At 47.5% G+C, this 13,888-nt stretch overlaps 1 protein-coding gene across 3 annotated transcripts in view; it reads left to right on the forward strand.

Moving 5' to 3' along the window:
• ABCC10 (ATP binding cassette subfamily C member 10) overlaps positions 1-13,888 on the forward strand; it is a 26,677-nt gene continuing 12,789 nt past the window's right edge. The window contains exons 1-8 of one of the 3 annotated variants that reach the window (XM_004473097.4): positions 1-100; positions 5,197-5,300; positions 5,677-5,848; positions 7,819-9,037; positions 10,350-10,577; positions 11,615-11,771; positions 12,030-12,139; positions 13,570-13,649. In XM_004473097.4, the coding sequence (XP_004473154.1) occupies positions 5,688-5,848; positions 7,819-9,037; positions 10,350-10,577; positions 11,615-11,771; positions 12,030-12,139; positions 13,570-13,649 (1,955 nt within the window). In that variant the 5' untranslated portion in view covers positions 1-100; positions 5,197-5,300; positions 5,677-5,687. Of the gene's footprint in view, positions 101-5,196; positions 5,429-5,676; positions 5,849-7,818; positions 9,038-10,349; positions 10,578-11,614; positions 11,772-12,029; positions 12,140-13,569; positions 13,650-13,888 lie in introns of those variants that run through there. The other 2 variants (XM_012530842.3, XM_071218468.1) reach the window with 2 other exon arrangements.

Here is a 13,888-nt window from a genome sequence, read left to right on the forward strand (position 1 = left end):
TGCAGGCAGAAAGGAGAAAGCAAGCCAGGAAGGCACCTGGGAAACAGAACCAACTGCCTTGGAAAGCCATCGTGCTGAGAGAACTCTTCTTTCTTCAGAGGTACCTCTACTGCCCTCCCCACTTTGCTGCCCCTTCCCTGCACTTAGCTGAATCTAATCTCCCACCTTCACTCCTACCATCTCTGTGACCTTCTGGTCATCCATGCTCAGTTCCCATCATATCTGGGTCTACTGAGTCTGAAATTAGTTCTCAAAGTTGTAGAATCTTCTTTTGAACACCTGGGTTTTAGAGAATGAGACCACCCTTCCATTTTGTGGTTTGTGAACTATCCAGTGATCAATGCTTTCCTCCTCTCCTCTCCATCTCCGCTTCCTACCTGGCTGTCAGGCACTTACCGACAGATCCCAAAGTGGAAGGAAGGAGACAAACTTAGACCTGTTATCCTATTTTTCAGAAATTGCAGTGTAAAATTTCTCTGGGAAATTGGGTGAAACGAAGGGCCAAATGATATTGGGTAGAGGAATTATTTGTTTCAAATTGTCTTTCCTCCTCTACATCCTGGGAAAATGTGAATTAGTTTGTTGTTTACGACCATCAGAAAGGATCCTACTGATAATGTGACATCCAAACTTCTTATCAAAAATTAGGGCAGCGGGATGTTACGAACACGGAAAACGAGGGGATTGTATCTTTCACCGTTTCTTCAGATGGTTGATGGGAATTCAGATCTTCCCAGTGTGCCTGAGCACCAAGTCGGCCATACATTGGGGTAGACTTGTGTGTGTGTGTGGGGGGGGACATGCAAAGGAATCTTTAACAAAATCATTAACTGCCCCTAGTACTGCCGTTGAGAAGTAGCCTCTCTAAAGAGAGGCTTAACCCCTGGCTCTTAGATCCCACACATTTGACTTCACCCCATCCTGCTTGTACATATGCAATGAAACACACTTTATCTTAGGCCTCTCTGTACGACTATGTGTTTATCGAGAGTGGCTAAATTAAACTGGCAAATAGTTATTCACCTATTTGGCCAGGCAAAGTTATGAAAGGTTAATTTTTTAAAATTTTGTCTTTTATCTTTTGGGTTAGAGTTCTTAAAATTAACCTGCTGTCTGTAGGGCTTCCCAGACCTGGAGGCCCAGAAGTAATCTGAAGCCTGGGAAATGAGGTAGGGGTAGACATGGGGCTTACCACAGAGAGAAAAAAGCCGCCAGCACATGCACTGGACTCAAAAAAAATTAATCATTAACTTAGACTTTATGAGCTCCATCAGGGCACATCTGCATGTTTGCATTCATTGTGCGTACAATTGTGTGGCCCAAGGGATGTCTGTGAGAGGGTATGTCCGAGATTTACTGAGAAGAAGAATGATTCTGGATCCATATGCACTGTTATCTGCCCTTCTCCCAGTGCCAAAAGAAATGGGAGGCCCAAGGCTTGCTGTGGGAATAGGTGATGAGGGCAGTCAGAAACTGGTGATAGAGCGGACTTACTGATATTCTACTATAAAACTATTGTGACGAGTAATAGAAGAAATTTTAGCATCGAGGTGGAGAAAGTGCCCACAGTAGTTGCTGAGGGCAGGGAGAGGGAAGAAGAGATGTAATGTGGGGCATTTTTGGGATTTTGAGTTGTCCTTAATGATATTGCAGGGTCAGATGCTGGACTTTATAGATGCTGCCATAACCCACTGAATGTACAGGGGAGAGTGTGAACTACAGGGTAAACTATTACCTGTGTAGTGCAGCAGTGCCCCAAAATGTGTTCACTGAGTGTGATAAGTGCGCTGCAATGATGAGGGAGTTTGTTGGTGTGGGAGGAGTGGGGGTGGGGGGGTGGAGGGTATATAGGAACCTCTCATATTTTTTAGTGTAACAGTTTTTTTTGTGATGTATGTATCTTCAAAAAAATACAATTTACAAAAATGATGTGGTGGGGAGTGGGGAGTGGGTTATATGGGAACCTCTTAAGTTTTTTGTTTCTTTATGTTTTTTAATGTAACATTCCTTGTGATCTATTAATTTTAAAAAAAAAAGTGATGAGATGCCAGGGGCACCCCCAAATATCTTCCTCCCCCAGCTGACTCTTGCTTGAAATTCAGCAATTGGCTACATATACCACCAAGGAATTAAAATATTCCTTAGACCTTTCTATATTTCCACATTTTCTACAAGGTATTACTTTTATAATAAAAACGTTATTAAAATAAAATAATGTATTTTAGTATTTGACAGCAGTTCAAAAGCAAAGTCTTGAAGGATGTTTCTGATCTAGAAATTAAACTGAGAGACCCTGGGTTAAAGCGTTTGGATATCATGGTCCCTGGTCTAGAGCGCGGGCTGTGGTGTGCACTAGCCCCACACTCCTGGACAAGGTGCCCAACATCTACGGGGCTTAAACCTGAGGCAGATCAGTAGGCCCTTCTCCCAGTGATTGTCCTTCTGCAGGGCTGGAGTAGATCCAGAAATATACATTTTAATAAATTAGCAGTCCAGCTAACTCTGATACAAGTGATACACAGACTAGTCTTTGAGTAGGACTGTCCCAAAATAATACACACCAGTGTACCTATCACCCGACTTCAACACTTACTGACTCAAGCCAATCTTTTTTTCAACTATATCCACCCCACCCCCAGTCTCCCAATCCTAAATGATTTTGAAGTAAACCCCTGACAATGTAATATTTCATTCATAAGCATTTCAGTAACTATCTCTAAAGGATAAAAATAAACAGCCACAATACTATGATCACACTTTAAAAAGTTAACACTGATTTAAAAAATCATCCACTATTCAGACAGTGTTAAAATATCTCTGGTGGTCTCATCAGTTTTTACAATAAGTTGTTCAAATCCCAACCCCACTAAGGTCTATACCTTACAATTGGTTACCATGTCTCTTAAGTTTCTTCTAATTTACAGGCTTCCTTCTCCATCTTTTTCTCTTGACTTTTTGTTGTTGTTTTTGTTGAAGAAGAAATTGGATGATTTGTTCTATACAGCTTTTCCCAATCTAGATATTGGTAGCTTCATCACTATTGTAGATTTTCAGATGCCCAAACACAACTGTCATGAGTTGGAGGCAAAATCGTGTTAAACAATTGTGGTATTGTTTAACGTGTTCTTATGTCCCCTACATTTCTTGTGAGTTGATTACTAGATCTGGTGGCTTGATCAGACTTAGGTTAGATTCTTGGGGGCAAGAATATTCTACTTTTGATTAGGAGGCACACAATGTCTGGTTGCCTCTCTTTTTGTGAGTCAGCAGCTGTTGATAATCATTGCCTGGGCAATCCATTTATTAGGGGTTCTTAATTTGTAAAAATAGAAATGTTAATTCTGGACATTGGGAGACACCAGGCTTCTCACTGAGATCAAAGAGGATAATCAGTTGCACTTTGTTGATTTCCTACCTTGCTGTATTCACTAGTGTGAGGTAGGTGCCAATATTATGCCGGTAGATATTAAAACTAAAATATCCAAGATCACACTTTTAAAAATTGGTAGGGCCAGGATTCTAACCCAAGTCCATCTAACTGTAAGGTTTATGTTTTCCCACTGCTTGCCTGCCAAGATTTATTTACTGGGGGGACTACTTTTACTGGATTTTGTCTAGGTTCTTGACTATGCTGCCGAAGCGAATTTCAAGAGCACGTCAAGTGAGTTAGGCCAGTAATTTATTCAGGCAGGAAGAGATGAGAAATGGGAGAAAAAAGCAGATCGGGGTCCCAGGTAGAGAGAAAGGGGTTGAAAAATGATAAAGCAGGCTGATTTACAGACTACAATTTCCCCGTATAGACTATAAATCCCCAGATTTACTTGCATAGTATCCAAACGGGGGAGAAAGCAGCCAGCGTCCAGTTCCAGAGGCGAGAACGCATTCAGGCCAAACGCCTGGTTTTTGAACCATTAATTATTCCACCACTTTGCTAATGGCTTAGGAGAGTTATAGCTGTTTGCTGTTTTGATTGATTACCTCACCCATCAATCCATTATGAGAGCCCAATGATAAAGTCCTTGGGGAAGATCCCGAGCTTCTCCTGGGTTCCAGAAGAAGTCTTTGTTCTAAATGACAGAATCTTGGGGGGAGAGGGGGCTTCCAGCAGCCATCTTGGGGTTTATTGAGGTCCACGTGGACACTCTGCCAGGTTCTAGATCTGTCTACTGATTCACTATCTTACTAGCCTGCTTCACTACTCTAAGCAAGGCACTTGTGGACCACAGCAATTTAAATCCAGCCCACCTTGGTTTCTGTAGAGTCTTGATTGGGGCGGTCTTGTCCTTCATAACCTAACATTAAAATAATTTTTGTTGCTTGGTCGATAAACAAAACTGCCAGCTTGTTTTGAAGCAAAAATTAAGCCCAAAACGAACCAAGGGCTAAGAATTAACAAATGATTATGATTTACTGAAACACTATACAGACTCTTTTTCTTACTTTTCTATTACATTAATAGCCAAAAGTCAATACCTGAAATAACTTAAATTTGCTAGACTGATCTTACCCTTGTTTATGGTTATTTCAAAACTAGGCTCACCCTGTATATACTTACCATTGTGATGTAACCACTCTACCCTCCCGTTTGAATCAATTTTAAAAGACGGCTGTCTCCTGTCCTTAATAATCCTGATTTCTCTCAACCATTCTGGTGTAGACTCCAACTGTACTCCAGGCCAGAACCCAGAGGAACCCCTGCTGGGTTTCCTTCACTCGCCCAAAGCAGTTTCAAATAATTACCACCTTTAGCGGTCTGGGTAGTACTATTGTATTGGTATCATTGCCTCCCGCTTAACAAATAAGAAAACCAAGATTTAGGGATGTTAGGTAACCTGTCCCAAGGTCATACAGCAGGGGGGAAAGGAAGAAAATGATTTTTAAGTGTTCTTTAGCGGCATTATTTGTTCACGTAGCACGCATGTTCAGCTTCCCAGCGGTGCAAACTTGAATTAAGACTAAGAATGTGCGAGGGATGTCAGCCACTTAGTATTAGGCACATGGGAACGTGTTCCATACGTCAGAGGGTGTGAGTGAGGTTGTGATTTCAGACTTGAGAAGATTTCCGCACACTCGCCAGCGAGACGGCCGGAGCCAACTGGTACACAGAACTTTCAAAGTCGAAGGCGGTGCGCAAGCGCGAAAATGCTTTGCGGATGGGCGGGAAGGACAGTGTCTAAGGAGTCTTCCCGCCTCTAGGGGGCGCCCAACGAGCCCGGCTAGAACCCTGATCCGGCACCAGGTTCCTTCTGCACCCACCAGTGCTCGGGATATCAGGATCCGGTGGAAAGCAGCTTTTGCAGGTTAGAGGTTCCGGACCCCTGAGGGCGGGGAAATAGGGGAGGGGGAAGAGGGGTTACAGGGTGAGTGACCAGAGTCCAGAAATTCGCCAGCGCCGACGAGAGAAACACCTCCTCTTCTGCCCCTGGAGGTACCGCGAGAACGGGCAGGGCTGGTTTAGGGGCGGAAGCGAGGGGAGGTCCCGGCGGTAGGGCGGGGTTGGAGGCGGGGAGACGGGGCTGTCACTCGCAGTCGCGGCCGGCTGATTCTCCTCCCGTAGTCTTCTTGGTAGTGTCCCGTGCCCCCAAACGCCGGCTTCCTTGCTGGAACTCGCCCGCAGGGGCCTGGATCTTTCCTCCCTGTGGGTGCTTTTCTCCCCACCCACGGCCTTTCCTGCAGGTTTGGCCTCCATGGAGCGGCTCCTGGCCCAGCTGTGTGGCACCAGCGCGGCACGGCCGCTCCCGCTTTGGGAGAAAGACACTACGGGCCACTGCTTCACCCAGCTGGTGCTCAGCGCCCTGCCCCACGCGCTCCTCGCCGTGCTCAGTGCCTGCTACATAGGCACCCCGAGGTGGGTAGAGATGAGCGCAAGACATCCGTCCAGGTGTGCCTGGCTATTTCACCTCCAACTCACAACTTCCCGACAGGGTCACCAGAATAGCGAGGTCTCTGGATTAGGGCAAAAGTAGAATAAAATCTGGGTTTTGCTACCGACCAGTCATGTTGCTGTTTTTGGCCAAATTACCTATTTTCTGTGAGCCTCATAGTATTGTTGGGTGTTTTAAGTCAGATCATGTATTTAAGCATATATAGCAACGTCTGGCACATTTCTAAAGGCCCAATGCATAGTAGAAATCACCACTATTTTAGATTTTCAGGTGCCCAAACACAAACTTTTATGTCCTGGAGTAAAATTGTAGGTGAACAATGTTTTTAACCCAAAAGAATAACTTGTGCTTAGGTTGTAGGGCCAGTTTCTCACCACTTCCATCCATGAAACCTCAGTGTTCCTGTGCTGAGATAAGCATATTAGACTCAGCTGGAGAGAAAGCAGTAGGTAGAAGGGGAAAAAAAGGCAAAATCAAAACCTGAAGCCTTCCCTAGTGTAGGGCTATGAAGTAGGGCTAAACTTGCCTTGGTTTTGTACTTAGTTCCTATATGGCTCTGAAAGGCTACCTAACTTTAGTCTTACTCAGGTTGTTGAGAGGGCAGGAAGGAAGTCTAGCCTTTGCCCTTTGGTGTTCCTGAACTGATGGGGGGGATAATGTCCCTATGTAGATAAATTAGAAAGCTGAGGATCTGCTTGGTCTGGGAGGAATCTTCATTGTTTCTTACCAGAGTGAGACAAAAGTCCGAAAGAGGTTTAGTCACTTAGCAAAGATGTCCACAGGAAGAGGAATATCTATTAAAAATTGATATAGTCCTTTAAGAACTCACAGTCTAATGAGAAGGCAACAGAGACCAACATATAATCAGTAGATGTTAGGTTTATCTCACTTTACTTATCAGGCTTTTGTGTGTCACCAAAAAAAGTTTTGAGACCCAAAATCTCTGACTAGGATTTCAAAGAGCTTTGGGTCCAAACTACTAACTGTACTGATAAGGAAAGTGAGATGCGGAGAGGGAGAGGCTAGCTCTAAGGTCATGAAGCTGGTTGATGGCCAAGTTGAGGCCAGTGTACTGACTTCCAAGGGCCCAGTGTTGTTTCTTCTGTCTCTAACTTTTAGGAAATAGAATTAGTAAAGATCAACATTGGTCAAAGATTCCAAACTAAACTCCTCCATATAACAGTCATCAGCTGGACTTCAAGGAAAACTAAAGCATTTTAGTCTGCCACTCAACTTTTTCGGTAACCTAGCCCGGCCAGCAAAGAGTATATCAGATTCAAACCTCTTTTTTTATTAAACCTTCAAGGCATTCTAATAGTTGTTGTTGCAGATGTGTTTTCCTCTACTTTATTCTTAATTCAGAGAAATCACCCTTTTATTTATTAAAAACTTTTTGCATGCCAGAAAGATAATAGGTAAAACTTTATCTTTTTCTTCAGCTAAAGGAATCACAAAATGACCCACACCACCTTCTACAATCCTTGGAAGGACATAGGATAGACTATTGTAAGGCTGCATAAAATTTAGGTTATAGTATTAGAGTATAGAAACTTTATGTAAGTCAAATTTTTATTCATTTAATAGTGCTTTTGGTGAATTTTGTGATTATATTATGTGAATCCTTGTCATTCATTAATGGTTATCTGTATGAAAATTTAAGGTTTTTTTTTTTTCAAATAGAGTCTTCATGTTAGGTACAGCCAATGTAGAAAGAATTAAAAATGGTGTGGGTAGATTAGAAAATATGTTAAGTAAATCTGGGAAGACTTCCTGAGAGAAAAGGCCTGGGTGCCAAGATAAAATGGGTTAGAGATACCATGTGCAAGGCAGGAAAGGGATTTGATTCTCTCTAGGAAGATGAGTTGTTGAAGGTATGTCTGGTCCTGAGTCAGCCGTGATGTACCCCCTTTTTTCTCTTCCCACTTGTCCCTAGGAACCCAGATTACATCCGACCCTGCAGCCCTGGCTGGCGTCTCCGCCTCATAGCCTCCTTCTTGCTGTCCATCTTCCCATTGCTAGACCTCCTTCCAGCTGCTCTGCCACCAGGGGCAGGCCCAGGGCCCATAGGACTAGAGGTGCTGGCAGGGGGCATAGCAGCTGTGGCCTGGACCAGCCACAGCTTGGCCCTGTGGGCTTTAGCCCATTCCCCTCACAGTCACTCCCGGGGGCCCTTGGCCTTGGCTCTGGCTGCCTTCCTGCCAGCCCCGGCCCTGGTACTGACCCTGCTGTGGCACTGCCAGCCAGGCACATTTCTGCCCCCATTTCTCCCTGGGCCTCTCGCTCGCCTATGCCTTCTCATCTTAGAGCTGGCTGCGCTCTTGGCTTACGGACTAGGCTGGATAGCCCCTGGTGGACCAAGGGAACCCTGGACCCAGGAGTACCTCTTGTCTGAGACGCAGGAACCAGAGGTGGCTGAAGATGGAGAAAGTTGGCTCTCACGCTTTTCCTATGCCTGGCTGGCACCCCTGCTGGCCCGTGGGGCCCGTGGAGAACTCCGGCAGCCCCAGGACACTTGCCACCTCCCCTACAGGCTACACCCAGCCTACCTGGCCCGCATCTTTCAGGTCCACTGGCAGGAGGGGTCCCAGCTGTGGAGGGTCCTGTTCAGGGCCTTTGGGCAGCGCTACTTGGCCCTTGGACTGCTGAAGCTGGTGGGCACCATGCTGGGCTTCTCGGGGCCCCTGCTACTATCTCTACTGGTGGGCTTCTTGGAAGAGGGACAGGAGCCCCTAAGCCAGGGCCTGCTCTATGCCCTGGGGCTAGCTGGCGGGGCCGTGCTGGGTGCTGTGCTGCAGAATCAGTATGGGTATGAGGTACGGAAGGTGACACTTCAGGCTCGCGGGTCTGTGCTGAACATCCTGTACCGCAAGGCTTTACATCTAGGGCCCAGCCGCCCTCCGGTTGGGGAGGCCCTGAACCTACTAGGCACAGACTCTGAGCGGCTGCTCAACTTTGCTGGGAGCTTCCATGAAGCCTGGGGCCTGCCCCTGCAGCTGGCCATCACCCTCTACCTGCTGCATCAACAGGTGGGAGTAGCCTTTGTGGGTGGTCTGGTCCTGGCATTGCTGTTGGTACCTGTCAACAAGGTGATTGCCACCCGCATCATGGCCAGCAATCAGGAGATGCTGCAGTACAAGGATGCACGGGTCAAGGTGAGGGGTTGCTTGGGGTCCCCCAGTAATCTGAGATCCATCCATCATTGCACTCCCCAGGGACTTCCCACGCATACTGCCTGAGGGAGTAAGCACTGTATAGAAGTTAGGAGCTCAGGCTGGAGAAAGTCAGACCTGGGCTCAAATCCCAGCTCTATTATTTACTAGTTTAATCTCTTCAGAAAAATCACTTCCCTCTCTGGCACTCTGTTTCCTCATTTGTAAAGTGAGGATAATAGCGCACCCCATAGGGTTGATCATAGGAGAGAACGCTTAGCAGAGTGCCTGACACAAAGTAATTGTTAAATAAATGTGATCTCCTACTAATATTACAGTATTAGCTCATATGGGCATAAGCAGCAACCCTAGGAGATTGGAAATAATTTCCTTGGGACCAAATGGGTTTTTATTTTTTATTTTATTTTTTCCAAATGGGTTTTTATTGACAGCCAGGACCCAAGTCTCCCATCTCCTTGTCTAGGGCACATACCACCCTATGCTGCATGTAAAAAGGCCTTGGAGAACCCCAGCTACCTCCTAGGGTGGGAACCCGATTCTCGGTGTAGAGGTCTGACTGAGTCAGTTCTGAGTTCTGAAGTGGTGGTGGGTACCTTTACAGAGGTGATGACTGTCCTGGGGGTCCATATAACACAATTGTCAACCTCTTACTGGAACAGCTCAGAGTGCTAATGGGGGGGGGTACTGGTTCCAGCACAAGCCCACCCCCCACCCCCATGACAGCTACAGAATAGATCTCCAGGACTATCGGAAGAGATTCCTAGTACCTCCCTGGATTGTAGATTGGGGATGGGTGAAGGTCAGTATCCAGGGTGCTCCCCGGGCCCTTGCCCATCTTGCCTGGGCCCTTAGGCCTGTCTGACCCTGGGCTGTGGTGGTCTCCTGTGGTTCCTGTACCTCTCAAGCCATGGGCCAGAACTGGTTTCCCAGAGCCCCTGTGTCTTCTGACTTTGGGAAATAGTCCTTTGCCCTCCATCTAATAGGAGGAGTGTGGTGGCCCACCTGCACCTTCCACCACTTCATCTCCTAGGAAGGTGGGGGTTTCAGCTCCTACCTATTCCCAAGTGGAGCACACAGAGTAGAAATAAAAGAGACTGGGAGGGGAAGCACCCAGGGGCTGTGATGTGTTTGAAGAGAGGGTAAGGCTTCCAGAAAGGTCTGAAGTAAGGCCCAAAAAACCAGGCTAACTCAGAGTGCTCTGCATTCTCTACCAAGAGCTTGGGAAGACTCTGCAGGGGAGAAGACATGTGCACAGTACTCCACTTCACACTGCTCCCTTGTCCCCTCTTCCTAGCTCATGACAGAGCTGCTGAATGGCATTCGGGTCATCAAGTTCTGCGGGTGGGAGCAGGTGCTGGGAGCCCGAATAGAGGCCTGCCGGTCTCGAGAGCTGGGGCGACTCCGGGTCATCAAATACCTGGACGCAGCCTGCGTATACCTGTGGGCTGCTCTGCCAGTTGTCATCTCCATCGTCATCTTTATCACCTATGTCCTCATGGGACACCAGCTCACTGCAACCAAGGTGAGGACTAGGAGGGTTGGGAATGACTCTGGAAGACATAGGAGGGAAGCAACAGCAAGGACATCGCAGTGGGGTGGAGAGGTGTGCTCAGGCCTCGTGGTGCTGGCTGGGAAGGAGGGAAGGAGGACCCCTGGCTGCCTTATCCTTTCCCAACCACAAAGAAACTCTCTGAGGAGGCCTCTTCCTGGGGTCCTAGACATATAATCCTCCCCTCTGTGAAGGAATTCCTCTTCCCTCTTGAATTCTGGCGAGGCCCTTGCTTGGGGTTAGGTCCACCTTTTTTTTTTTTTTTTTTTTTTAAAGATTTATTTTTATTTATTTAATTCCCCTCCCCTCCCCCGGTTGTCTGTTTTCTGTGTCTTTTTGCTGCGTCTTGTTTCTTTGTCCGCTTCTGTTGTCATCAGCGGCACGGGAAGTGTGGGCGGCACCATTCCTCAACAGGCTGCTCCCTCCTTCGCGCTGGGTGGCTCTCCTTATGGGTGCACTCCTTGCGCGTGGGGCTCCCCCACGCGGGGGACACCCTTGCGTGGCAGGGCACTCCTTGCGCGCATCAGCACTGCGCATGGGCCAGCTCCACACGGGTCAAGGAGGCCCGGGGCTTGAACCGCAGACCTCCCATATGGTAGACGGACGCCCTAACCACTGGGCCAAAGTCCGTTTCCCAGGTCCACCTTATCCTCATTATGATGACCTTGGCAATATATCCCTAGCCCAGAGCTGTGTCTGGCCAGGGCCAGAGAATGTTGCCACTTAGGAATTCTGAGGCATCTCAAATGAGCTAGGCCTGTGCTGTTATCAGGATGCAACCCGGACCCCTGGAGGAACAGATCTGGAATCTCTAGGATTCTTAGAATGGCCACCTCTGCCACCTCCACCACCTCCAATCCAAGGATTGTCCAGCCATCCCCTCAGTTTTGCCGCTGCTCTCTTCTCGCCATAGACCTGTCCATAGGGACATCCATAGAGCAGGTCCTCAGATAGCTCCTTGCCCTGGGCTTCTGGTGGTGCTTCACCCTCACGCCTCCCACCCGACTTAGGTGTTTACAGCGCTGGCACTGGTGGGCATGCTCATTCTTCCCCTCAACAACTTCCCTTGGGTGATCAATGGGCTCCTGGAGGCCAGAGTATCCTTGGATCGGATCCAGCATTTCCTCGACCTTCCAAACCACAACCCTGAGACCTACTATAGCTCAGGTAATGGGAAGCTAGAGAGCAGAGCCTGGCATAGTGTGAGGAGGGGACTTCAGCCACTTGGGTTCTATACATCGATTCTGGTAAAAGAGCAGTTGGTCAGTTTCTGGGGGAGGTCCCTTAGGACAATACTGAGGCTGAGTTAGCTCTGGGCAAGTAGATATGGGGCAGGTGAGCCAGTGACATGCCCCTGGCTTACCTTCCCCAAGCAGGTACGTAGAGGAAAAGGAGCCCATGTTGAGTGGCCTCATTCTTCTTCAGATCCCCCGACAGAGTCCTCTATAGCATTGGAGCTGCATGGAGCCCTCTTCTCGTGGGACCCAATTGGAACCAGCCAGGAGACTTTCATCAATCACCTCAAAGTGAAGAAGGTTCGTTGGGCAGGTACCCTGGAAAAAGTTCCCAGACTAAGGAGGGAGATGGGGACTCGGCAGCATAAACAGGGACCGAGCCAGTCATAGCTAGATGGCCCTGCACCTCTAATTGCTGAGGGAAAGACCAGAGGGATGGCAGGAGGCAGGTTCCAATCTGAGAGCAGATGACACCTCATCTCTAGATCTCATTCTTCATGTGGAGCTTTTTCAGAGTAGTCATGTCTCTCCCCGGCCTTGAGGTGGCCTGCATCTATCCAGTTAGACCAACAGGCGTGTTTGGCTTCCCATGTCCTTTAGAGGTTGTGGTGTTCAGAACAGACTCTGGGCCTTATCCTGCAGCTTGATCAGGCAGAGCACCAAGGGGAGAGACCCTGCAGCCCCTTCCAAGAAAGAAAGCTTTTGCCTGGTAAAAAGGAACCATCCTCCTTGACTCACCTCAGCACAGTCAGAGCCATCCAAGAACTTGAAGGAAACATTCCTGGCAGGAAGGTGACTCCTGTTCACCTCCAGTCCTGAGTTTTCACTCTCCCTTGACCTCAGTGCAACCCCTTGCCCTACAGCTCGACCCAGCTTTCTACAGTGGTAGCTGAACTGCCTCTACCACATTTGGCTCACATTTTTGGCTTGAGGTGTATGTTTTGTTTTTCTACTTAGTTCAGACAAGACAAGGCTGGAATTTTTCAAAAGAATTTACTAATGTGTTAGTTGGAACTTTTTTGGATATAAGTCATAGAAACCTACTGGAGCTAGCTTAAGCAAACAAGATTTTATAATAAGGATATAGAGATGAGTTGCAAAATGCAAAGACCAGAACAGAGCCAGATCTCAGGAACAGCTCAGAACCAGGCCTCGACTTGCAGAGCTGTTTGCCTTCTGTCTGCTTCTCTCTGTATTTGCCTTGTTCTCTCTCAATGGATCCACTCTGTTTCTAGAGAAGGAATTTTTTTTTTTTGAGTGGGAGATAGCTCCAAGAATGTATGGTATGTCTCAGAAATGAAGGGAGAACAGAAAATTTTAAACTGCAAATCACAGAGATAGGCCCCTGCACAAAGCACGACTTTTTGCCCTGAGATAACAGAAGTCTAGTCCTTCCCTGCCCTCTACTTGCTTTGGTACATCTGCCTCAGAGCTTGCCTTTCCTCCCCTCCTCTGGGATGCCGCTCCCTTTCAGAGGTACTTCACACAGACCTATAGCTACTCTGATTGGAGAATAAAGAGCCTCACTTGTCAAGATCCAACATGGCATCAGTCACTGAGGCACAGCTTAGCTTGTGGGGTGGAGAATTCTTTCCCTACAAATTAATGGGGCCTAGAGGAAAGAAACCTCATTGGAATGATTGGCATCCAGGAGCCTTGGTGGGAGACAGCTGCCCCTCTTTCCTTCCCTCTGTGAGCAGCAGACCTTTACTTACATGACTTCCTTGCAGGGTTTCCTGGTGGGCATCGTGGGGAAGGTGGGCTGTGGGAAGAGCTCACTGCTGGCTGCCATCGCTGGGGAGCTCCACAGGTAATCAACCTCCAGGGCACCCCCTCCTAGGCTCGGTCACTTAGCAAACACTGAGCCTCTGCCATGTGTCAGACACGGTTTTAGGGTACCAAGAAGAACAAGACATGCTTTCTTTCTTGGAGAAGTAGTCAGTTTAGTAAGGGGGAGGAAGGCAAAAGAGTAAATCATCCTAATCATTATACCAGAGAGTTTTAAGTACTATAATAGTGAGTGAAAATAAGAAATGGAAACATCCAGCA

Source organism: Dasypus novemcinctus, chromosome 11 (genome assembly GCF_030445035.2).
Source record: "Dasypus novemcinctus isolate mDasNov1 chromosome 11, mDasNov1.1.hap2, whole genome shotgun sequence".
Lineage (NCBI taxonomy): Eukaryota > Metazoa > Chordata > Mammalia > Cingulata > Dasypodidae > Dasypus > Dasypus novemcinctus.